The sequence below is a fragment of the Camelus dromedarius genome, chromosome 7, assembly GCF_036321535.1.
Source record: "Camelus dromedarius isolate mCamDro1 chromosome 7, mCamDro1.pat, whole genome shotgun sequence".
Classification (NCBI taxonomy): domain Eukaryota; kingdom Metazoa; phylum Chordata; class Mammalia; order Artiodactyla; family Camelidae; genus Camelus; species Camelus dromedarius.
Genome location: NC_087442.1, coordinates 25239913 through 25266022, shown reverse-complemented (window position 1 = coordinate 25266022; position 26110 = coordinate 25239913). Strand labels below are relative to the sequence as shown.

General features: G+C 37.6%; 1 protein-coding gene across 8 annotated transcripts in view; it reads right to left on the bottom strand.

Annotated features, from left to right (window-relative positions):
- Positions 1-26110, bottom strand: part of CADPS2 (calcium dependent secretion activator 2) — a 449325-nt gene that overhangs the window by 262121 nt on the left and 161094 nt on the right. For all 8 annotated transcript variants that reach the window (XM_064487396.1, XM_064487392.1, XM_064487395.1 and 5 more), the window contains exons 4-6: positions 12485-12565; positions 6567-6803; positions 732-853 (exon numbers count right to left, since the gene is read on the bottom strand). In XM_064487396.1, the coding sequence (XP_064343466.1) occupies positions 732-853; positions 6567-6803; positions 12485-12565 (440 nt within the window). The remainder of the gene's footprint in view (positions 1-731; positions 854-6566; positions 6804-12484; positions 12566-26110) is intronic.

Here is a 26110-nt window from a genome sequence, read left to right as displayed (position 1 = left end):
CAAAACTCCTAAGTCCTGTACGAAATTCTGCATAAAGTTTAAGTGGAAGAAAAAAATGTTATCTAAAGGCAGTGTACAAATGAAGGGCAGGCAGTTTTCATTTGAAGTCTTCAGGCCAACCGGGTGATTTCTACCAAAGACTCTAATGTTTTCAAAGTTTGAATCCTTTCAGAAGAACATCTTCCCAACTTAGTTAAACTCATTCCAGAATTTGAAACATAAACTTGCCAGGGAAGAACAGCTTTAGCATCTCCAATTACTGCGCAGTAGTCATTACCTAGTTCTTCAACTCACTAAAGTATCCCAAGATGTTGTGCAGAATAGCAGGTCCAACTCGGCCCCACCATGGAGCTCGAACACACAGAAATGAACAGACTACAGATTCCACTGCTAGTCACTGACGTAGGATCAAGCACTGCTTTTTACACGACACATGATAACAAAACATGCTTTCCTGACAAATGACTTACAAACATTTAATTGCCTAATAATTAACTTCACATTTGCACGTTGGATTTTCTGTTTGTACCACACAGGGATTCTGCTACAGCTCTAATTACAGCATCCTTATCTAGAAAGGCACACACTGATTCTAACACAGCTGAGACAAAGCTAGGCACATAACAGTTTCAGAGTGTAAAACCATACAATTCTGCAAATGAATAAGGCAAGTTGCTTTGGGAAGGAAGGAAAACCAAAAACAAAAAAAAATTTTTTTTCAAACGGCTTACTGTGGCCTCGAGGCTTCCGCCTGGTCTGTCTGCAGTTTTTCACCTCCTTCCACTTCCATCGTACAGTAAACAATTCGATTGGGAGCAACTGACTTCAAACCTTGCACTTCCATTATGACGATCTGAAGAGAAGAAAAATGTTTAACTGATAAGTCAAGTTGACAGCACTCAGCAATATACAGAGAGAACAGCATGAACTACAACCAGGAAGACCAACTGATAAAATGATCTGGCAATATCAGTGGTAGTCTGTCTTCTTTATAATCTGCCTTATTCACGGAAGGTATAGTAAATGCATTTTGAGGAAGTCTGGTATCTGAAGACACATCTCCTGCCAGCTATTAAAGATTAAAGTCTCTAAATATAAACCATAGTGAATTAAGTGAAATATAAACTCTGAGACTTAAAAAAATTATGGCAAGTCTGCATGAGGTAAAGCAGATTAATGAAATTTCAGTCTATGTGATGAAAGGAAGACAGGTTGAGTTCCAGAAAAGTGACTGGTAGACATTGTCACCATGATACTAATTCACTGAAATCAATACATGACATCAGAAAACTTCTATTTTGACTTATTTTATATGTCTACTAGCATTTATAAAAGAATTTTCTTTATGGCCAATGTATATCTTACTGCAAAATTATGGAAAATTTTACTTGCCAATAAATATCCTACTAGTAATTTGACAAGGAAAAAAATTTTCCCATCCATTAAAGATACATAACTAATTTAATGTAGTCCACTGGAAAAGGGTGGAAAGACTGATATTACCATCTATATTTGTAACTCCTGGGGGAGAGGGAAACCTACTTCTCAAGTACGCTTTTTATGTTTGTATAAAAGTCTGCCAATCTTAAAGCACTGTAACCTAACATCCACACTGGATGTGCACATTTTAAAATATGAATATACCACTGAATATTATTCACTGTAGTTTTTTAACCAAAACTTGCATCATGAAGTTTCCCAAATTCTTAACATTCAGAAAATACATTTAATGGCATTTTTATATGTGCACATTCATTTACTGATCTCATGTTGTAATGTACAAACAAGACTAATAGCATTCACACCATGTACCTAGCAAAATATCCTCAAAGTATCATCTATATCATTTATTGATCTTTTAATACTTTATTAAAATCACCACACTTTTCATAGAGTTTTGATATGGATCATGAGGCAAAAAGTCTCAAGGAAACAAATAATCTTTAAGGAACTTTTCTCCCTTTCAAATCTGATACAACAGAAGGGTTATGTTTGTAAGCACAAAGGCTTTTCATTTTTGTTTTGTTTTCTCACAAAATCGTATGGGAAAGTGATCACCAAAAAATACAAGTCAAATTCAGAACCATTTTCCTCTCTCAACCAAGGCTTCTGTCATTTTGTCACAGTGAAATGCACCCCAACATATGAACTAAAATACTTAACTGAAAACAGACTATGAGAATTAACAGAGAATTAATAGATAACAGTCACTTCTTTTACCGTTGCGCTAATACTCAAGGAAATTGAGGTGAAGTACCAAATTTTGTTTAAGGAAAATAAGGAAAAGAAGTTGTTCGCTTTCAATAAATCAAGTTTTTGTCAGGAATATAGCAACAAACTTGTCCTTAGATTCTTATATAAACAGAGCTGACAAGAATCTGAGACAAATGAAATATATAACCATACTGATTAAAAGGTCCTCTTTTAATCCTCCATAAGGACCTACTACCATAACTTTAATGAAGTCTTAATTCAATGATAATGTTTTGACAGTCACTTAAGTATGGAACAGAACTGTGTACACAGGATAAATCTAGGAACCCTGACGGCATGGGTTCGTATGTGGGGATATGACTGCTTGTGCTGTATCTCTGTCTGTAGTGTATTTAATAGCCAAAGTGCAAGAGAGAAGAAAGGAAGCACCTGTTTAACACTATTTCTGTCACCTCCACTACACACTACTGGAAACAGGACTGCCTAAAACACATGACTTGTGAAACGGCTTTCTGCTCCTCAGAACAATACGCCCATCTGTGCCCAGAATGTTCTATCTTGCAGATTTGCCACTTTCAAGAGATGGAACTCCCGTTATGAAGCCATACTTCTTTGTGAATAAGACAACACAACTCTACAGCTCTGGCTTCTAAAAGGAATTTTAAAAAGCATAGCTAGTCTCCTTCACTAAAGATAAAGACAGCTAAGAATTCCATGGACCATCAACTAACCTAATTTTAGGTGACTGTCTCACAACCAATTCCCAGCAAAACTTGCTAAAGGAACTACAGAAAATAAAACTGATCTACATTTTATCTTGTTCCCCCCCACCACCAGATTTCTTTAGGACTGATGTAGTAAGGAAGAATGAAGTTATTCTAGAAGCAAAAAGAAGGGAGGCATGTACAAAATATGAAACTAGTGAAACTAGAAACATGTTTCTGAATAATGCATTGCCTGCCCATAGAGCTATGTGGCACTTGGGTACGTGCGGGTTGTGGGGAAAGGAAGCTGAGTAGCATGGTGGTGTATGGGGGACCATCCACGTGCCATCAGACATGAAGGCAGTCACAGGGTCGCCGGCCTAATACCAACAAAAACACTCAGTGTGAAAATCAACTATACTCATGCCACCGACACCATTCCCCTTACAACAGACAGACTCTTAACATGGGTGAACATTTGTTTTCCTAGCTTCACTTGAGTGTTTAATTTTAACATAGCATCGTATGGCTTGTGGGTTAGCTTATCTCTTGCTTTACGGTTCTCTCTGAAGTCTTCATGAGTGGTGAAACCTAAAACTAATCTTGTGAAGCTGACTGCTGCTTTTTGATACCATAAAAGTCCCTAATCCAATAAATAGTGATCAACTGCTCCTCTTGGGGAGTGATGGAAATGTTAGTTATCTTGTGGTGGTGGTTTCATGGGTGTATACACCAATCAGAATTTATCAAATTGTGCATATGAAATATGTGTAGTTTACTGTACAGGAATCACATCACAATAAAGGTGTTTAAAATAAATAAATAAATATTGATCGAGTCAACTGAGTGCCAGGCACTGGTTTAGACTCTTGGAATAACTCAGTCAACAAAAGAGAGAGAGAGAGGAAAAAAAAGACCTTAACTTCCTACAGTTTACATTCTAGCACAGAAAGTCAGATAACAAATAATAAACATAATAAATAAGTGAATTCTATGTTTGGTGGTAAAAGCTACAGCAAACATGAGCTTGATGAGAGAATGGGGTGTGGAGGGACAAGGGAAGAGTGGGGAGCACCTATAAAGACATGATCAAATTTGAGCAGCTTTTCAAATCTGCACTTTTTCTTCAAGACTCACAGTTCAGTTCTTAGGAAAAACTTCTCCACTGGACCAACACTAGGCCTGACTGATGAAATACGATACTCTTAAATTGGATTAACTGCCTGCCTTTCAAAGCTTTCTTAGGCTGAAATCTGGGGTCTGAGGAACAAGGCTTGGAAGATGGGCTGGGATAGTGACTCAGTTTGGCTGAGGTCAGAGGCCGTGGGGCGGGAGGAGGCTCCCAGGCCATCACCTCGGGTGTCCCGCACCCTGAAAGTAATTTCATTTTGTGGTCAGACACATAACTCCTATTTAATATACAGTAGGGACCATGGACCAGATCTGCATTAATGCTATGCATAACAGGAAAATATCTCCATATATAGACATAGCAGTGGAGGGTGTCAAAACAATCATAAAATATGGAGGCTGCTCAGACTATGGCAAAACTAAGTTTTAACTCATATTATCCTCCTAACACCATTTTATTAACTAAACAGACCTGTTTAACATGCTGGCAATAAAGTACAGAACAACAATTCTTAGCCTCACAGAAACACTAACTCCTGAGCAAGTTTTGTTTTCGAAAGGGAAAAAGAGAATTCATAAAAGCTAATTATTTACAATGGTGTAAGATTTTTAAACAAGAGAGAAAAAAGAATGTTTCAAACTGCTTTCAGTACTGCGTGTTTATAGAGATAATGGTAGGTTTACGCGTTACAAAAAATGGCTTGCTTTCCAAATTATTTTCATCATTAACGAATTTAAATGCCAACCTGTGTTAGAAAAAGTCATACTGTAATTAAATAATTGATTTTGTTTTGTACAAACCTGAAGGAAAAAAACAGCTGGAACTTTACATTTTAGTCAGCAGGAAACCCAAGGCAGGAATGATTGGGAAATTTTACACGTAAGATACCACGTAGTTTCAGATTTAACTTCCTTAGGTTATGAGGCTAAAGAGATTGAGAAGAAACCCAGGAGCAAAGTCATTAACCAACCCCAGAACTGAGTTTGGAGTCAGAGGAAAACCTATTTCTACTCTGACACTAAATTTAATCTGTTAACCTACCAAGAAATTGTTAGCCTGGAAGTTAAGAGAGAGGCAAGTTGTCTTATCCTTAAGCTTGACTTTCTCTTAGAGGTGAGTAAGTGGAGGAAAGAACAGAAGCAGACATTTGCTTTTTCTTCCATAAACAAAGCAAGTCAAGTGTGAGAATTACTTACAGAAATTTAAAACCATCCCTCCTAAGACTCCATGTACTTTGCTTTGTCAAAGAGCAAACTCAAATAGCAGTACTGGGAACCAGCAGGGAGAGCATACAATAGCACAAGGAAGGAGACACAAACTTTAATTTATGAGAGAGCTGTATGTTCAAGCTTCATATTGTCAGGGGACGTGTGGCTGTTGTGTACAAACCCACGAATATATACCCGAATTAGCCCATATTCAGGGATTAGCCGTGAAGAAATGTCATTATGAAAAATATCCACATGTTGGACCTATAGATTGTCATATTAAGTGATGTAAGTCAGACAGAGAAAGATAAATATCCATGATATCACTTGTATATGAAATCTTAAAAAAAAGGTACAAATGAACTTATTTACAAACCAGAAATAGACTCACAGAAATAGAAAACAAACTATGATTACCAAAGGGGAAAGAGGTGGGGGCAGGGGTCAATTAGGAGTTTGGGATTAACATATACACACTACTGTATCTAAAATAAACACAAGGACCTACTGTGTAGCACAGGGAACTGTATTCAATATCTTGTAATAACTTACAATGGAAAAGAATCTGAAAAAGAATATATATGTGTATGTATAACTGAATTCCTTTGCTGTATACCCCAAACTAACACAACACTGTAAATCAACTATACTTCAATAAAAATTTTTAAAAAATCCACAGGTAGCATTATAAGAGTCAGTTATCAATATCTCTGGTTTCCAGTGATTAGAATAAAAGGGATGAAACTCTGAAGTCTTGGGGAACACAACTTTAAATGCACAACTCTTGTTCTTGTTTTTCATATTTACTGTACCTACGGTGGAACTGGAAGTCCTCGAAAGGAAGGAGTCTTTACTTCTCTCATCACCTCTCGTACCCAATACTGTGCGTTACAGCTGCTTTATGTGGAAAGAGGACCTCATAGGTGAAGTAGATTTAAAACAAGGCTAGCCAAAAGCCTGAAAGGAGTTTCCAAATTACAGAGGGTTCAATTATGTGTTTAAATCCTATTTCTACCCAAGTGTGTTTCAATGCTCACTTTATTAATGAACTTACACTCGCCTGGTTGGCACCAAGAAGACTTGCCTCAACACTTTTATTATTTTATTATTTAACCCTAATACCGCTGTTTTGTTTAAGGGACAATTTGCATTGATTTGCATTCACTGTCTGATTGTCTAGTAAATGAAGAATAATTTAAATTCTTCAAAATAAGGTTTTAAATGTGAAATGTTACCGGAAGGTCAGCAGAAATGACCTTGCAGGCTCGCTGATGCTGTCAGAAGCGAGCACAGGATAAAGCTACTTACCTCCAAGGTGAATGACAGGACCACGTCTGACTTCGACAGCTGAATCTCATTCTCGTCTCCTATGTCCAAAAATGCAGAATTCTGTGAACGTTTTAATTTTTGCAGTTTAAATTCTGGGCCACCTTTCGAAACTGGAAGACTTTCCAAATTGGCCATTAGCAAATTCACTGAAGAACGCAACTCTTCTATGTACATATTCTCCATTTCTTTTGCTATAAATTTGGGGAATCTTCTTTCCTTGAAAAGAATTTTTAAAAATAACAGTGTTACACAAGTCATAGTTCAATTGTATCATAAAAGATTATATAATGTATATATACTTGGCCATCTTCAAAACTGTGACACTCAGTCCAATGCATTTACCTGATACTTTCGTCACTAGGTTTAAAAGCCTCAGGTTTTGGCAATTTTGATTATATCTAACAGTACCTGAAATACTTTATAAAGGATCACTATGGCACAAAGTGAATAGCATGATATACATTTTCACATTCACTTTATTCGTGATGTGGTATTTACTGAAGGGAAAAAACAAACTCTGAAAATGTACATGTAAAAAGTTTTGGTGAATAGATGAATCGTAATTAGCCACTGTCAGCTTTGAAATACTTGGAGTAACTTGTCTGTAAGAAAAATGTTCAGTAAATTCTGGTCTGCCTGTTAGGAAACAAACATTATAACAGTATTTCTCTTTCCTACTGCAGATGTATATTATTGGGAGATTTTTTTTATGAATAGGCATTCAAATTGAAAACCTGTATTACTAAATAGCAATATGGTCATATTTCTAAAATTAATTAGCCTGCACATCATACAAATATGCCCAGATTGCTTATGGTCATAACTTTAGTTTTTCTGTAAAGGTTTAGAAAAATTTAAGTTTAAAGCAGAAGGCTAATTTATAATAAAAAGCTTATGTGAAAAAGTAATAATAGCAATTTCACAAATTCAGTTTTCTTTCTGAATTACATGAATGTTGCCATTCAGTCCTTAGAACTCTGCAACTAGATTTCTGTTTCTTTCACTGAATGGAAAGAACATTGCAAATACTGGATACTTAGATACTGACAGAAATTGCCAAACTGTCTTTGAAGAAGCTTTATTCCCATTTACATTCCCACAAACAGCAAGTGAGGTTTCCTCACAGTCTGGGCTCTTTCCTTGATCTTTGACAACCTGGCACTTAGGTCTTGTCTCTGAAAGGCAGAAGGTACACAGCTTTACGACAGGAAGTGTGCTGTCCTGTGACGACAGCTGTGCAAAACTGGCTGGGGCATGAACGCCTAAGGCAGTGATCGTTCAAATGACTGCCTAATGCTCCAGAAAATCAGTGCCTTTCCTGCTGTTTCCTTTGGCATCATTCAAAATGTAACCTAAGAAACCTGCATCTCTAGGATGCCTGGACCACATCCAGAGTGCTCTCGTTCACCTGCACCCAGTCTCTGACTCACTTGCTCCAGTTTGTTCAGGGAATGGAAAGCAACATCTGGCAGCACCTCCTGATTCAGTCCCTGAGTCTCAGGCCACCTGTTCTTCTCTTCCCTCCAATATAATCTTGACATATTTCTTTTAAAATAATTTACATATAATCAATATTAAAACTGCATATTTAATATCACAGAGTGATTAAATATCTACATCCACAATTAACCTTCCCAAGGAAGATTCTTAAGTAGCCTTTTAATTTTCCTCTAGAGTTTGAGGCAACTTTCCCATCTAGTAAAGTTTGCATCTTCAGGAAAAACATGGAACTACTCAGCGGAAGAAATCCTTGGTTTCCTTCAGGGGGTGGAGGGCTAATGTTTTGGATAGTTTTTCAATCCATGCAAAAGAGAAAAAAATAAAAGCATAAAAATATCTTTACACTTGTAGACTAATTCTAAAAGCTGTCATAAAAAACATCCAAAACTCAGAAATAAGGCAAAAAGGTAAGGGGGCAGGTCCTTTGAATGTCATACGAAAGTGAAGGTCATCCAACGGTCTTGTGGGGAAACGTACTTAGTTCAACCTACTGTTTACTACTGATTAAAGATTCCAGACAGTTGGAGTTACATGTTACTTTGCAGAATTTTGTCTGGCAGAGATATAAATTGTGTCTGGTGAATAAGAGAATCCAAAGGTGATAGTTTAAATCCCTTTTGGAAATTAACCAATTGTATATGTCATTGTTGAATCTTATTTTAATCTTGCCTAAAAACACCTACTTTTCAAATGTTCTTTGGACTGGTTCTAACATCTAACCAGTTCGATCATTAATTATACATTTAGTGAAATAGTTCCTGTGTCTTCATTTTGTCTTTATATGACAGTCACAATTCTACCTATAAGAAATATTTTAGCAAAGCAAAAGGTAAATATATCACATTTTGAAAGTTTGGACGTACCAGTTTTTTTTTTTCTCCAAAATTTCAAGGTGTTATTTCATAGAAAACTTAGCATTAGCACATGAAAAAAAAAATCTATTCTTATTTGGCTTTCATTAAAGACATTTCATTTACTATCATTTTTCAAGGAGGAGACTGGCAGGAATCCTTCAAATTGTTTCATTAGCATCTGCAAACTTTTCAGGAAATAGACTATACGAGAATTTTTTTTTCTCTCTCTAGGGAAAAAAAAAACTCTGTTTTAAAGCCTTGATGTTTACTGATAGTATTTCATAAACTTTATTTAGCCTGCTTATGTTGCTTCTTTCTTGGAAACAAAACCAACTGTACAACAAATGTACATATAAAATTTAATCTTTTAAATTAGAACATAATCAGAAATAGGGTTATTCTGTAGCAACTATGAGTTGCTCCTGTAAACCACAGTTTCAATGTTCTAATTTAATCCTCTGTATAGCAAAGCTTGTTAACAGCCCTAACACATTATATACATAAAACAATGTTTGTTCCATAAAATTCCCATTATTCAAATTTAGTCACTTTTTCTTAGGTGGTCTTAACTTTCCAGTAGCTGAAGCCTGGACCACAGTGGTAGGCTGAAGATGGAGACAACTGTCAGATTGTAGAAATACTCTGAAGATAGATACAAATGGATTTCCTGATCAATTTGGCAAGAGGAAAAGAAAGGAGTCAAAGATGATTTATTGAGCCTGATGTGCCGGAAAGACAGCGCTGCCAAGAACCGGCCTACCCTGACCGCTTGATTGGGAATTGTCAACACCTTCCCTGCCTCCCACATTCCTGATTCCACCTTCTCTGCTTTATTCACTACACAGTAAATGATCACCTCCTATAACTCAGATACATGGCATGTTTACTGCTTACTGTGAGCCTCTCCCAATAAAATGTAAGCTCCACCAGGGCATGGCAGGAATATTTTTGTCTGGTTTTATCCCAGTACAACTACACTTTCCTGGATGTACCCCAAGTGCCTAAAACAATGCCTGGCTGCTTTAGCAGGCATTCAATAAATACGGATTCATTGAATTCATGAATAGAAAGTCAGGCTCTGAAAGGTTCAAGAACTTGTCTAGTGTTGTTTATCCAGGAAACAGCAATCATGGATTTGGACCACAGGTTTTTCTGGCCCAGTCCACCCACACTATTTCTATTGCTTCTTTCCTAATTATGCCTTGGCTAAAATATTGAAAATATTTATAACCCTTGAAACAGATCGCTACCCTGTGATTTCATTGTTATTATACTGTGTTGTAAAGTGTGGTGGGTGTTATTAACAGTTCATTGCCAACTACTAACTACTGATAAACCACAGTTCTGGATCTATGAGACTGGAGAGGCAGCAGTGCCTGAGAGCAAACCCAGGTTCTGGAGTCCAAAGACCAGGGTTTGATGTCTTTTGATTTGTTAAGTAATCTTGGTGAAGTCAGTAATCTTCCCTAATCCTCAGCTTCCTTGTCTATAAAATAAATTCATTATATCATCTGCCCACGTAGGGTCATAGGATTATCGTAGAGACATAAGACAACAAGGTCAGTGAATTATCATTAGCCTTATAGTTTATGAAGATGGCTTAAACTTGGTACAACTGAAGTAGAAAGCAACTAAACATGCTGTATCTGCTATGACAATATATAGACTGAAAGGCATCATATTGGGAGGTGGTACTTTTTTTTTTCCCTTCCAACCTCATCAGCTTCACGTCCTGCTCCACATTTTTTCCTACTTTATCAGCATTTCTGATGAAATCATCAGGGTGCCCTCAAATAGAAGTCTCTGTACGTACCTCAATGACCCTTCTCCTCCGCCTCAGTTTAGAGGATACACACACATATTGTTCTCCACAGACAGGAACTTGAGAACACACCCAGGGCTTTCCATCCTGCTCTGCAACCCACTAGAAATTCACCTAAGTGATCACATAGTCAGCCAGGCCCTTGGAGAAGTCCAATTTATGACAGTGTGCACAGCCTCAGGTACAATCTGCCTACAAGTAGGCACGTTAGAAATGCTGACCACAGGTCCGGAGTCCTGCCCACAGTGCTGGGCACATCTCTGGATTCTCTCTTAGCCTCAGGTCTTCAAGAAAAGCAAGTGCCCTTCCAGACAGCTTCCGACTCAGGTTAGGGTTTTGGGGAAGTATTTTTCTCTCTAAAGCTTCCGACAGCCTCAAGCTACTTGATTTCTGAGCCTATGAATTCTCCATTGGAATCTCCAGGATGACGCAGTGCCTCTCCAGATATCGAGAGGATCCAGAGGACAGAGTGCTGTCCTTTCAGCCTCTGCCCTTTGTGTGACTATAAGTCTGTAGCCCCTAATTCATATCATCCTATGTCTTCTTTCAACTGGCGATTCCTCCTCATATACCTCTTGGCCTCTCACAACTTACTGTCTCTGTTACCCAATTTCTCTCAATCTTCTCTGTTTTTCTATTTATCTCCAATTTCTTAACAATTTCTCTACTTTTTAACTTAATAGATATTTAGATAATTTATTACTAGCATCCTTAAAATGTACGTATTCATAAATACATTTTTCTTTGAAAACCACAAAAAATCCAGTTGTCAAAAGCAGTATGGGATATATCTCCTTAAGTGCTGGAAACTTCCCTATTTTGATTTGGGAGGTGGGTACCAGGGTACATTACAATAAACAAACATTCATCAAGCTGTAAACTAAAGATCTGGGCAATGTCTACATGTTATAGCTAAATTTTAAGAAAGACAGACAAAGACACAGACACAGAGAGAGGGAGAAAGAAAAGGAGAGGGAGAGTCTATCCAACAAATGTTCAAAGTTTCACTTAGTGGAAGGGAAAAGGAAAAAAATCTTATTCTCAGATCAATAGCATTATAACCTCCAGTCTCTAGGGAGGGACTAAAATTTAATTTTTTACCACTGAAGTAAATTAATGCATCAGTTTACTAAAGAATGATTTAGACAACGAAGTTCCCCTCCCTATCACCAAAGAGCCTTCAGTATTAAAAAGAAACTCATGGCTTTTGTCTGAAATCTACTTCTCTTCATAGAAACACAGTAATTGCACAAATAAAAGTAAATAAAATACAATAGTCCACATACTCTGTTAGACTCAGTATTAGAAACTTCAAATCATATTTTTCATCCATTCAAATGTTAATTGATGCCACTGTGTGCCAAGCAGCTTGCTGGATACTTTGGAATACATTCTATGATTTTGCAGGGAGGAGTTTTTTCCTCTGACTGTATTATGCCTAGTGCAGTATTCAAATTCTTCTAAGTCTGGCAGTTTGAGAAATTCAGGCATTGCTTTAAGAATAATGTACAAAAGTTATCACTGAATTTAAACATCTCGTGTAAGGATGATACGTACAATAGATAATATGCACTCAGGCATTTGGACTTACGAGGTATGCAAGGAGAGGAGAAAATGACAAAATTGTGCTGGCTTTATCTACACAAGACTTCTTTTGCTCACAGAAATCTACATAAAGAAAGAAATGTGAAACAGCAATAATTTCAAAGTTAGTAATTTACCTTTGCCATTTTCTCTGCCAATTGCAAACGACCATCAAGTTCCCTTCTGATCTGGGCTGCTTGCTCATCTGCATTATCCAGCTTAAAAATAAAACAGAAAGCATACATATGTAATTATTTAATGGCAGTGTCCTATACTTTAAAGAAAAGACTAAATGGCTCAAAAAATTTTTTTGAATAAATTCTCTCAGCTACCTGTTGAGAACACAGAAAGTGGTTTAATTAGATTGGCAGGCTAATTACATTTCTTGGGCACTTTTTGTTGTGGTTTGTTCACCAAAAAGTTAACAAATCTCTAAGGTTAATAGCTCAGCTTACCAAAAAACAAAATCTAATTATAATTCTTTGCCCAATCTGTCCACAACAACTCTAAACCAAGAAGTCCTTGTTTCCTTGAGGTTACATTAAATTGTCATTAAGTTTATTCAGTCCATCTTTCAGCCTTCATTCAGGTCATTCTTAAATAGTTGCAAACAGGTACATCTCTTGTTCTGTTCTTTCAAATTCCCAAAATTCATTTCTGGATAGTGAAATACTGAGTAATGTTTCACTTTTTTTCTTTATTCTTTTAAAAAATATCTTTATAAGTTTTGTATTCGTGCTGAACTATCAAAGTACTACTTGGTTGATAGAACTTTCTACCATTTAAATCTTCATATGCTCCTCATTCTAGTACCAATAGACTCATAGCACCAAGAAATCCTTTTATAGACTGGCACCACATTTGAATTCCATTCTCTTGTTCTAAATTTGATTGAAAGCAAGAAAAGCATGCTAGCCTCATTTTTGAAGATATTTCCATCCACATGGAGAATTACTTTAACTTCTCCACTGAAATAATCCTTAGCTTTTTCTACAACTTCATCTAATGCTTCCTCATGATTCCTTCTATCTTCATTAGTACATTATAAAAATCCTTGAATTGAGGAGGTCCTGTGAGCCCTGCACAGTGTGGGCTGCACTGGATGGGCTACGGATATGCACCAGACCGACCCTTCTCTTGACTTTAATTCCTTCCCCTCTCCCACTTTCATCCTTAAGAAACCTAGACCACATAATACAGGCACGCTTTAGTCAAAATCCATCTAGAGATTGGACTAGGGCTGAATACCACATTAGACACCCAGGAGAATACAGAGTAAATTGTCCCTCTGCTGAAGAACTACAAATTTATCATGTTACAATAAAACAAAACAAAACAAAACAAAACAAAACAAAACAAAACAAAACAAAACAAAACAACAAAAACAGCCTTAAAAAGAAAAAGCCTGAAAAGGATGAGCAGGGGCAAAGCAGGTCAACAGGATGGTGGTGTCAGAATGTATGTGAAGAGTCCAGGAGAAGGCAAGAGGACAACAAACGTCTGGAGGTGAGATCAGACGGTGGTTCTGCGAATGGAGTTGGGGGAAGCAAGAGGAGCAGGGAGAAGAGAAGCTTCACAGGGGCTGGGACTGGAGAGAGAGACAGGGCTGCTCTACAAGCTGCTCTTCACAGGCGAATCCGGGAGCTTGAAGCTGGTTCCTATGGCACTGGGAATTCATTGAGAGGCTTTAAGCAGGACTTGGAAAGATCATCGTGTCTGTCTCCATCACAAACAGAAGGTTAGAGGGACATAAGGAAGTCTATCTCCTGTCTAACCATCCACCTATGTATTTATTTGACAGACAGATCTGGGCATCTGGGGTTACCTTTCTGAAAAACATGTTTCCAAGTCAGTTTTAAAAAACCACGTTCATGTCAAAATAAGTTTAAAGTAGGTAGGACTTTCTTAAACTAAATCCTTGTTGTAAAGGAGTGTCTATGTCTCTCAGAAACAAATACACTTTTAGGGGGTGGGTATAGCTCAGTGGTAGAGCACACACACCCTTAGCATGCATGAGGTCCTGGGTTCAATCTTAAGCACCTCCATTAGATAAATAAACAAACAAATCAACAAACAAACTTAATTACCTCTCCCCTCTACCATTAAAAAAAAAACAAACAGAAAGAAAAACAAATACACTTTAAATTTTATTTATTTATTTTGTTATTTTTTGTGGGGAGGGGCAACTAGGTTTATTTTTATTTAGTTAGTTATTTAATGGTACTAGGGATCAAACCCAGGACCTCGTGCATGCTAAGCACTCGCTCTGCCACTGAGCTATACCCTCCCCCTTTTTATTTTAATTAATATTCAGCATCAAAGAAACAAGTTTCTCTTCACTGTGTCTGAAGTCAAAATGATTTACATTAAGAACTAACATAATTATTGAGGAAAGAATACGTGATAAATATCTATTCTAGGTAACTGAAATCAAGATCCTAAAAACAAAAATTGTGCATAAGAGCACTAAATATAATATCATAAATACACTAAATGTAATATGAGATATCTTCTGATCTTTGCTGAAATGCTGATATTTTTCACAGAAAAGTAAAAATAAAATGGTTACTTTCGGGTAAAGAGTTACAGTTCCACCAAGAAATAGGATTTGACATCTTAAAACTTAAAAAATTCTCCTTCAAACTACACCACAAAACACTGTTTAACATCTTAAGTATTTGTATTATCATATTAACAACTCTTACTAAATTTTGAATGGAATTGTTTGAGTCCCTCCTGTGGTTTGTGTTTTCTTTCTAAGAGACAGTTTTCTACTACTTTTTAAAAATAGTAATGCCTTAACGGCGCTTGTCTGAAAAAAAAGGTAGGCAAAGAAAAGCAGAGCACTGGTGTACTAAACTCTTTTTTTTTTTTTTTTAAGATGACTTAAAGAAATGGAAAGCTATCCCATGTTCTTGGATTGGAAGAATTAATATAGTTAAAATGGCCATACTGCCCAAAGCAATCTACAGATTTAATGCCATCCCTATCAAATTACTCAGGACATTTTTCACAGAACTAGAACAAATAATCCTAAAATTTATATGGAATCACAAAAGAGCCAGAATTGCCAAAGCATTACTGAAGAAAAAGAATGAAGCTGGGGGAATAACCCTCCCAGATTTGAGACAATGCTACAGAGCTATAGTAATCAAAAAACATGGTGTTAGTACAAAAACAGACATATGGCTCAATGGAACAGAATAGAGAGCCCAGAAATAAACCCACAAATTTTGGTCAATTAATCTTTGACAAAGGAAGCAATAACATACAATGGAATAAAGACAGTCTCTTCAGCAAATGGTGTTGGGAAAACTGAACAGCTGCACGTAAATCAATGAAGTTAGAATACTCTCTCATACCACACACTAAAATAAACTCAAAATGGCTTAAAGACTTAAACATAAGACAAGACACTATAAACCTCTTAGAAGAAAACATAGGCAAAATATTATCTGACATAAATCTCAGCAATGTTTTCCTAGGGCAGTCTACCCAGGCAATAGAAATAGAAGCAAAAATAAACAAATAGGACCTAAACTGTCTTTTAATGGCCTTCTCTTAGTAAAACTGACTTCTTAGAGATTGGAAGGTTACTAACCTTGATGACTACAGTGTCGTTTTGTGAAACTGGAAGAGCGTACTTCCAAATATGTTGACCAAAAAAAGAGGAAAAGCTAATATAATAAAGACAGCAGGTGACTCTTCAATTGAGATAATTATAGTTTCATGTGTAGTTGTGAGAAATAATTGAGAGATATCCACCGTACACCAGTTTCCCCCAACATCTTACAAAACTAGACTACCATATCACAACCAGAATACTGACTGATACAATCATCCATCTTATTCCCATTTCCTTAGTTTTATGCAAACTGATTTGTGTGTATTAATTTCTATACAATTTATTACCTATCTAGGTCCGTACAGTCACCACCATAATCAAGGCACTGAACAGTTTTAACGTTGTATGTTTTCCTTTTGTAACCACACCCACTTCCCTCCACCTAAACCCCATTGGTTAGTTTTAATACCAATGTACCTCATTTTCAGAATGTTTAAAAATAAATTTTGTAAGTCAAGTGGATTTTCTTTTAATTTCCACTAGTTAAACTGGAGATGTGCTCCATGAGAGATTAATGTTTATAAATGTTGGATGGGGGTCACAGGCCTCTTAATCTACACACTCAGAGCCTAGGTGCTTTCCTCAAAGTCCATGACCATAAAGAGCACTTACTCACTGATAACTCCCAAGTGTGTATCTAGAGCTTCAACCTCTCACCAGAATCCCAGACCTACATTTCCAACTGCCTACCTACCATTTCAACTTGCATGAAGAAAAGGCACATTGCATTTAACATGCCCAACATGGAATCTTGATTTCCAGCTCCCCACCACAATCACTCCTTCTGTGAGTAATGCCATGTCACACAGACCGCACACTTATTTACCAGTTGCTCACGCCCAAAGCCTACACATCATCTTTGACCTCTCTCTTTCCCCTCAGAGCCCATGATCGGATCAATCCAATTAGAGTCATGGAGAATGAAACTTAGAATCACATAGCTGAGGCAGACCAGAATTTAGGTACTCGGAGTCCTTGGCCAGAACTCTACTTTTTTTGTGTGTGGTGGAATGTATCCCTAGGCTCCTCAAGTACATCTCAAAGTTGTCTAGATCATTATGGTGAAAATAGTTCTTTTTCTTTTCTATACCCTCCAAAGAACTTGGTTTTTACACACTACTCCCTCCCCACCTTCCCCTCAAAAAAAAAAAAAAAAAAAAAAAAAAAGGCGGAAGAAAGAAAAGCCTGAATGGATGGTTTATAGATGTGGGGCATCGGACGTTAAAATGTTGGTGACACACCTGTCTCTAGTTCAGATTTGGGCTATGAGATAAACAAAATGGGGTTATGGGGACTCTGGAGTTGGTGGTAGGGCCCAGAGGCAAGTCCTCACTACACAAGGACAATTTAGTCTTTTAATATCATTGTCTTTTAGTTTAAATCCCTGATTCCAACACTTCATATGACAATAGATTACTTATACCTCACAGATGTCCCTTCCCGTCACAGAATATTTTCCAGGTCTTTTAAAAGGGGCATTCAGCCCTGTTCATGACTTGTGTCTTTACGCTCTGCAATGCCTCTAGCACCTACTACACTGAACATTTTACTACTTTAGTTGTCAAAATACTTCACTGTCTTAGCACATATTTAGTACTTTTATTTTCCACTTGTTTATGACACAGGGATTTCTGTTTCCACATTCAGAATTCTCTTGGTTAGGAATTCTTAACCTGGGCCTTCAGGAGTCTGAACCATTCAAGTTGGGAGCAAAATTTGCAAAGATAATGCACTTTTTAAAAACTTGGACACTTGTTTCAAACACTTTTATAGCTTACTCAAAGAGGGGGGTTAACAGAAAAGAGGTAAAGAACCATGGCTCTAGGAGAATCTTATTTATAGAAGCCTCTGTTCATTTGTTCTAGAAGAAGCTGTGTGGCTTTTCAAACATAAGCCATGGAAAATCGCCACCTCACTTACCCTTTCAGAGATCTGTTAAATTCTTCATACAGGTACACTAAGACATAGGTTCTGAACAATGTTGACTGAATGGTCCACGATAATTTTATTAACTCTATTTATGCTTTTTCTACACTTACTGTCCAGCAAACCTTACTGAAGGTCCTTCAGTAGCTGCAGAAGTAGTGACCTTTCAGGAGTTGACACTTTATAGAAAACAGTAACAACGGTATTTAAAACAGAAGAGAATTGCCGCAAGAAAGCTACTGATCGAGCACTGTGGGAATGCAGTGATGGGACAGATGTTTTTCCTGGCTGATGGTATCAGGATGGACCGGCTAAAATGAAAATATTAAAAAATGGACTTTGAAGAGTCCTGAGAGGAAACGCTGTCCTGATGCACCTATTAGTCTTGACTTGCAAACTTCCAGCCCTGGGCTCTCCGGGCCCCATTCCTCTCACGTTCTGTGGAAATAGCTCTGAGAACAGGTGGTCTCAGAGATCAACAAATCTCTTGCAGAAGTCCTTGGGGAACATTCAGAGACTTCATTGCTTGCCAACTGTCTTATAGGTAAGATGATTTTAAACAGAGCATAAAAATAACTTTGCTGTTTCACCCAACAACTTCATTTTATAACTTGTGATATCATTCTTCTAATGCTTTAAAAACCATAAACATCAAATACTCAGATTCATTAAATTTGCTTGTATCTTAAAGGAAAAAAAAGCCTTTTATAAAAAGTACTTTTCATAACACTGTTTAGCATCATTGCCCTCTATGATTAATCTATTTTCTAGAACCAGGATAATTGCCTTTGCATTAATATTGTCAATCACTAAAAATGGGGATTAATAGCCATGTTTCTCCATAATGATGCCTTTGTACGTGCTAACCCTAGTCAATTGTGCCCTTCTTTCTCCCACTGGAAAAAAATCAATTAGTTTTTTTTCTCTGAGTCTCCAGTCCAATTATGGCATATCTCTTTTCAAGTAAATTATAGCCTGTTATTTTCTTATAATATTTATCTTTATCCTTATTTTGAAAAATACAGGTAGACTAGGACTTGCTCTCTTATCTAAATTTAGTGTTTTCCCTAAGATTAATTCATTTGCTGGTTATTATATTAACTCTAAGTCTGGTAATTTAGAGATAATACGTCATGAAAAGTAATTGGCACAAAGTTAACACTGCTTCTAAAAGAACACTCCACCCAACACTTTAATTATTTATCATCTAATTTTCTAGTAGCCCAGTGTTTGATTGATTTATTCGATGGTACCAAAGGTATGGATTTTGCAACAAAGCCCAAAAACCCTGATCAAAAGCTGTATTAAGTATTAGCAAATTCATTTACTTCATCAATAAATCTGTTAATTTTCTACTATCACTTGAATCAAATTACTTATCATCAAGATAGAGTGTAACTGTGTCCTACTGACTGCTTGTTCCTGCTGTGTCATCTCTGCCCCCTCCTCATTCTCTCAGCCCATAAGCATGCAGGGTTGGTCCCTGGCTGTTCGGAGTGCCTGCAGTGGTTTCTCAATACAGTGTCATAAGCCAGCACATAGCTCTGATCTCTCTCCTGAGTTCCAGCTCTCTAACTCCCATTGAAGGCAACGTCCTTCTTTTCGGGCATCCAACAATGTCCTCACACTTAAACTTCACTGTCCTTCTTCATCGTGGCTCCCCTATTTCCATACATGATTCTCACTACCCTTGATCTGGCTAACATCTTAGAAGAGAGGGAGGAGTAAAGGGCAAGGGGATGAAAAGATGGGAGTAAATGAATGAGAATAAATGAGTGAGCGAGAATGATGCCCAAACACCTCAGCTTGGTTCCCAGGTCTGCCTGATTTTGTACCTAACTTTTTAACCTCTTGGATAATTCCACGATCTACACAACTTAGTTTGCTCACTGTTTACAAAGCATATTACATTCTCCCCATGATATGATTTGCTTCTGTCCTTCCTGCCTGGGGTGCTCTTACCTGCCTTCACCGTCCAAATCAAGCTCCAAATCTTCTGAGAAGAATACTTGCCTACCTGTTAATTAACAAAGCACGTACTATCTGATGACATATCTTTCATAGCTGTCTTATTATTGTTCAGCTTCTCAGATATTTATGGCCTCTAACTCAGACTGCAACGTGGCCCTTGCTAACTCATCCTACCACCTTAACAAGGGAACTAAAACCGATCCACCTCTTATGGTGGGATTCACATAACTAGTTACAGTTTTAATGCAAATACAAAGAATAATTCCACCTGTATTTGAAAGGTTCTTGGACCCCAACATCCTCCAGACTGACCCATCTTCGATGAGGCAACCTCCCTCAAAAACAAAAACAAAAAAACCCTTCTTCCCACTACTTGATCACTGACAGAGCCAACAACTACCAAGTAACTAAAACTTTTGTAATTTCATACAACAAAAAGAACAGAAGGAAATGAAGTCATCCCCATATTCTCAGGAGCAACACTTTGCCTCTATGATGTTATGTATGAATCAGGTAGCACTCTGTTGCTGGAGGCAAAGCTTTTAAAGAACTCCCTTATACCTACTTTCTAAATTATGTATAAGAAACCTGACTCAGAAATACAGCTCTGCCATGAAGTCTTGTAAAACAGTTCTAAGAGTCTTAAAAATGCATTTCCCAAACCACACTTGCCTTTGCATACTACTTAAAAGTAGGGAAAAGATGAATGAGTTAATTAGATATAAAATTACCCTATGTGAACTAAACTAAATGACATTAAATAACGGATCAAAATGTTCCAAAGTAAGATCATAACAAATTTAACCTCAAACATAAAAACCATGGGACTTTGATAGCCTGGAGAATATGCAGGCATATTCTCTAAAATGGTAGGTATAACTTAGCAAATTTTACACATTATGTAATTTTCTTTCGTTTTCCACTTAGTAGTGACATTTTATCTTCTAGACAGAAGTAATGAGCTAACATTTCCAAGCAATTATTTACTAACTATACTTCCTTCAATAAAGTAGCATTTACATTAATGAAATAATGATGAAATTGAGAGATTTCAGCACTAAATAAAATAAAACAGACACTATCAGTGATATTAGAGAACTTTTGTCAGAGCAGATTAGAACTTTAGCCTCCTCAGGACTAATAAGAGCTAAATTTATACAGCACCGTATGTCAGGAACTGTTCCAAGTTTTTTTGTAAACATTATTGCATTTAAACCTCAGAGTAACCATATGGAATAGTTGTTCTCATCATCCCAGTCTAGTGATGAAAAATCTGGTGCACAGATTGGTTTAAGCAATTTTCCAGGGCCAGGTCTGAATGCTGTAGTTTGACCCCAAGGTTCAACTTAACCCCCTTGCATTCTGCTTTCAGTCTTTCAGTCGCTCACTACCTCTCAGTGCCCACAACAGGAAATAAATTAAATATTACTATACAATTTATGGTACAAAGATTAAATATTTATCCTATGCTCACGTTGTTATGATGCGATTTTTTAAAAAGGCATGCATAAATCTCTATAATACAAAGTGGAATATCACAAGCTTCCGGGTATGATAAGGAATTGTAAATTCCTCGTGAATTCTTTCCCCTCCCCAGCAATATTTAAGAAAAATGAATGAAGGAAGGAGCAGGGAAGGCTCTGTGGAGGTGGAATTTCTCTTGAGTCTTCCAGCATGGTGAAGGGAATGCCAAGTCAACAGAATAAAGTAAGACAAAATTAAAAATCCAAGAAAATACAGGTGTGGATGAGGACCAGGGAGCAATTCAGCTTACCTGGAACATGGGGTGTGTCAAGACTCGTGGCATGGGGATGAACATGGGAAAGAAAAGCAAGGCAGGTGGGGGTCCGACTGTAAATGCCACCGGTGTCAAAAGCTTAGCCAAGGGGTATGAACTTGTTGACAAAGAAGCCATTTTTTTTCTTTCCTATTTAAAGTTGGGTCATGATGAGAACATGATGGTGCTTCAATAATATTTCTCTGACAACAAAACATGTAGGATTGGAAGGGGGATGAGGGTGGCAGGTTATTGTCATGCTCCATATAAGAGGTACTGAAGTCTCCAGCTACAGTGATGGTTGCGGAAGTAAGACAGGAGCCGATAACGCAACAGAATGGAGAAAGCGGTGGTACCAGGTAATCGTTCAGACAGGGAAGGCAAAAGGCATGGCTCATAGTTATAAATCAGAAATCTGAACATAAATAAACAGAACCACGTTTGGGATGAGGAAACACGGCATGTTTGAACCTACTGAGTTTGAGATGTTTCAAATTCAGCAGTTTGCCATGGGCTACACGTGAAGCGTGGAAAGAAACGCTGACCTGGATAAAAGCCAGTGGCGCTCAAAATAATCACAGTGAATTTGTGTTTTCATCCTTGCATTATTCTTCAGTGCAACAGTCCTAATAGCATCTGATGAACAAAACAGAGTAGCAAACCTATCCATACTTTTCAAATGCTGTTCCTCATGGCACCATCCCACGTACACAGTGAGTTCACGTGCATCTGATGAGGACTCAGAAAACAAGACGGAAGCCCTATTCAACTGGAGACCTTCACATCAGAACCATGAAAACACTCTGCAAGCAGGAAATGACATCATTTAAAAAATATTTAACAAGGAAGACCTTGCTACCAGTTTGCCACAAACAGCTAGAATCAACCACTGCCACCAATTACACAAGTAAAATCCTACTACGATAATGATCAGTTGGCCCTGCTCTATCTAAAGAGATTAGGGAAAATGGGAGTATTTAATTTTTTCTAGTCTTAAGCAAAGAGCATTCAGGATATTATGACCCCAATAATCAGCTAAAAGTATTAAATATCACAGGGTTACTCTTGTAAGCAAATATCCATCCCTTTTCCTCAGCTTTTTCAAATTGCTTTAAAAGTGTGCTTTGTAAAAGTAAGTGGTTCTGACCACCTACCAGAAGAAATAGGAATTAGGTTTTGTGGACCATACATTTCTAAAAGTCTGAAAGCAATAAACAATTAAGAACCAAGTCTGTCACAGGCAGAGAAAACAAACTGTGGTTACCAAAGGGGAAAGGTGGTGGGGAGGGATAAATTAGGAGTTTGGGATTAGCAGATACACACTACTATATATAAAACAGATAAACAACCAGGACCTACTGTATAGCCCAGGGAACTACATTCAATTTCTTATAATAATGTCTAATGGAAAAGAATCTGAAATATATGTGCATATATATTTATGTATGCCTAGATATAACTGAATCACTTTGCTTATATCTGAAATTAACATTGTAAATCAACTACACTTCCATAAAAAATAAAACAGTTTTCTGAAAAAAAAAAAAAAAAAAAAAAAAAAAAGAACCAAGTCTGATGCTGTGAGCCTGACACATAATAAGTGCTCAATAATTTTTTTTAAATAAAATGATTCAGTATACTAAACAGAAGGAATTTCTTGACTTTATAATAGTCTTCATTACTAGCTGATGCTCTGAAGTTTTCCTATTAACTCTATTTTTTTACCTTCTTGGTTCTTAACCCACATCAATCAGTTTTGCTCCCAACTGCTCCATAAAGTCTTCCCTTGTCAACAGTGTCTCCAACTTGACTAATTCAAGGGTCACTTCATGTCCTGTGGCACAGGTAAACATTCTCCTCCTTGAAATGTCTCCCCTTGGCTTTCCTGACACCACACTGGCTCTTTCCCCTTCATGTAGCCTCTAAATCCTAGTGTCCACAGGACCCTGTCCTGGGCCCTTTCTCTTCTTGAGCTCCAGACTCTCCCAAAATGATTTCATAATGTCTCATGGCTTAAAACACCAACTTCCTCAAAATGAGTTGTAAATCTGTTATCTCCAACCCTGACATCTCACTGGAATTTCAGACTTGTATCTTCAACCAGCACTTGCCATCTCCACGTGGACACCTAACATTTCAGGTTCACTATGTACAAAACAGAACTCTCGATTTCACCAGAACACATCTCCCCAACCCCCGCCCCAAAATGTTGCCCCACGAGAAGAGGGACCACCCTAAACGGAGAGCCTGGAGCAGTGGCTGGCCAGAGGAGGTACCGAGCTGCAAGAACACCCTCATCAGAGACGTCCCATTAGACCACGGTTCATGTAAGTGGTGCCTCGGATCAACACCGGCAATTTAAATGGAAAGAGCACCATCAAAAGCATACTATTTTTTCTATAAAATATGAGGGAGAGGAACAGACGGATGTTACTCATAGTTCTAGCAAATTCTACGTCTTAAACTACAGCATCAAGCTGGTCCCATTTTCTCCTTGAATTCCGGGGCATTCATCCTGTCCTTTTCCAGGCAAGCAGGTGGCCCAGTGTTCTGACTCAGGTCAAAGTTCCCGAGCGTGGAAGCAGATTGGAATTCAAAAGCACAACACGGGGCACAGATCCAAGAGGATGCGAAAGGAGACTTCTCGGTGAAATCTAGCAGTCTAGGAACCTCATAGGCAACAGAGAGAGAGAGAGAAATAGGACCGCTGCAGAGCAAGGCGCAGAGACAGGTGATAACTTGAAAGATTACCACGTAGGTCTTGCTTCACTTTTGTTTTCAACAATGCTGGGCCAGGCCCACAGGAAGGGTAAGGCAGGGCATGGGCCACACACAATCCATTCTTTAGACCACACGGAGGGCTCGATTTTACCCAGCTTGTTTTCGTCATTCCTTTGCTCACAGACCAACAGTGTTCCCTACCATGTGACAAATTCCAAGCTCTTGCAACTAGCCCTTAACATTCAAGTCCTTTCCTAACTTTCTAGCCTCATCTACTACTACTCCAGCAAAGCACACGCCATACCATCCCACCCCTAGACTCCCAGCCATTTCATTTTCCTCGTGCCTTTGTAAACGTTTTCTTTCTGTCTGCGAAGTTTCTATGCATCTTCCAAAGTTCAGGGTTTCCACACTCCCAAACCATTTCTTTTTCCTCGACATGCAGCTGGATGATTTCCCAGCCTCACGTGCAGTGAGACAGGACCACGGCATTAAGCCCGCAGATGAACTGTCAGGCCAGGTGTCCTCAAACCTCTGCATCAGCATCACGCGGGAAGCTTTTAAAAAACAGACACTGGGCCCCACATACACAGACTGATGCACTTAGTCTGAGTTGGGACCTAGGTATCCAACGGTTTCTAAAGCTCCTCAGGTCACTCCAAGGTGCGGCCAGGGTGGGGCACTAACAAAATCCATGCGAACTATCTGGGGTATCAAACTCAGATACCGTCATCCACCTACTCACACTGTGCTGTATACATACCCCCAGGGACACACGGATCAACTGCACCATTCATTACATTTTGTTTACATACCTCTCGCCTGACCACATGCAAACACCTTGAGGGAAAGAATAAAATCTTGTCATTTTTGTATTTTCATTGCTTAGCCCAGTAACTGACATTTTTGGAAGGCATGTAATAAGCATTTTTGAATGGATAAAAATACATATTTATCACATTATTTCATCTTAATAGAATAATTTCATCAAAAATCATGAAGAATTAAGATGGTTTCTTATTACACTTGGAACAGTAGAGTCATATAATCTTTTATTCATTGATAGCTGAGAACAGGTCACGAAGTGAATTGGCAAAAGTTTTTTCCCTTCTGTTATTATTACAAAAATGCATGATCTCTGTAGATTTATGTTCTCTTATCATTAAAAAAAAAAAATGGAGAAGTTGGGTAAACCCTAATTTCTATAGGCTAGCTCTAGGTAAAGAAGAAGTCTCAAAATAAATGCAAGGAATGTCTGTCTGTAGCCTATATTTGTATCTAGAGAGATTTGGGAGAAAGCAAAAATTAAACATTTTAGGAGACATCTTATTTTAAAATGTTTTTATGTAGTTCCCCTAAACATAGGTCAAAGGTAAAAAAAGTCCCACATAGCCAAATAAAGCAACACTGATAAAAGCTATAATTTGAATTACTATATTAAAATTATATTCACACATCATAAAAATTTAATTTTTACAGGGAAAATTGATTCAATATTACCAGTCAGATTCAAATTAATTTAACTGAAATCAGATTCCTCTAACTTATAGCATAATACACTTATTTTAAAAAGAGGTGAACGTGTATATAAATTTTATGGCTATTCCACTTATTAATTCCAGAATTTCAAAAGTCAGGTATTATAAAATCTAATCAGTCTTAAGGGCTTCAGTTTCTCCTTGCTGTATCCTAAAAATAACAACTGCCATCTAATGACAATCAGTTGAATAGTCTCCTTAAGCA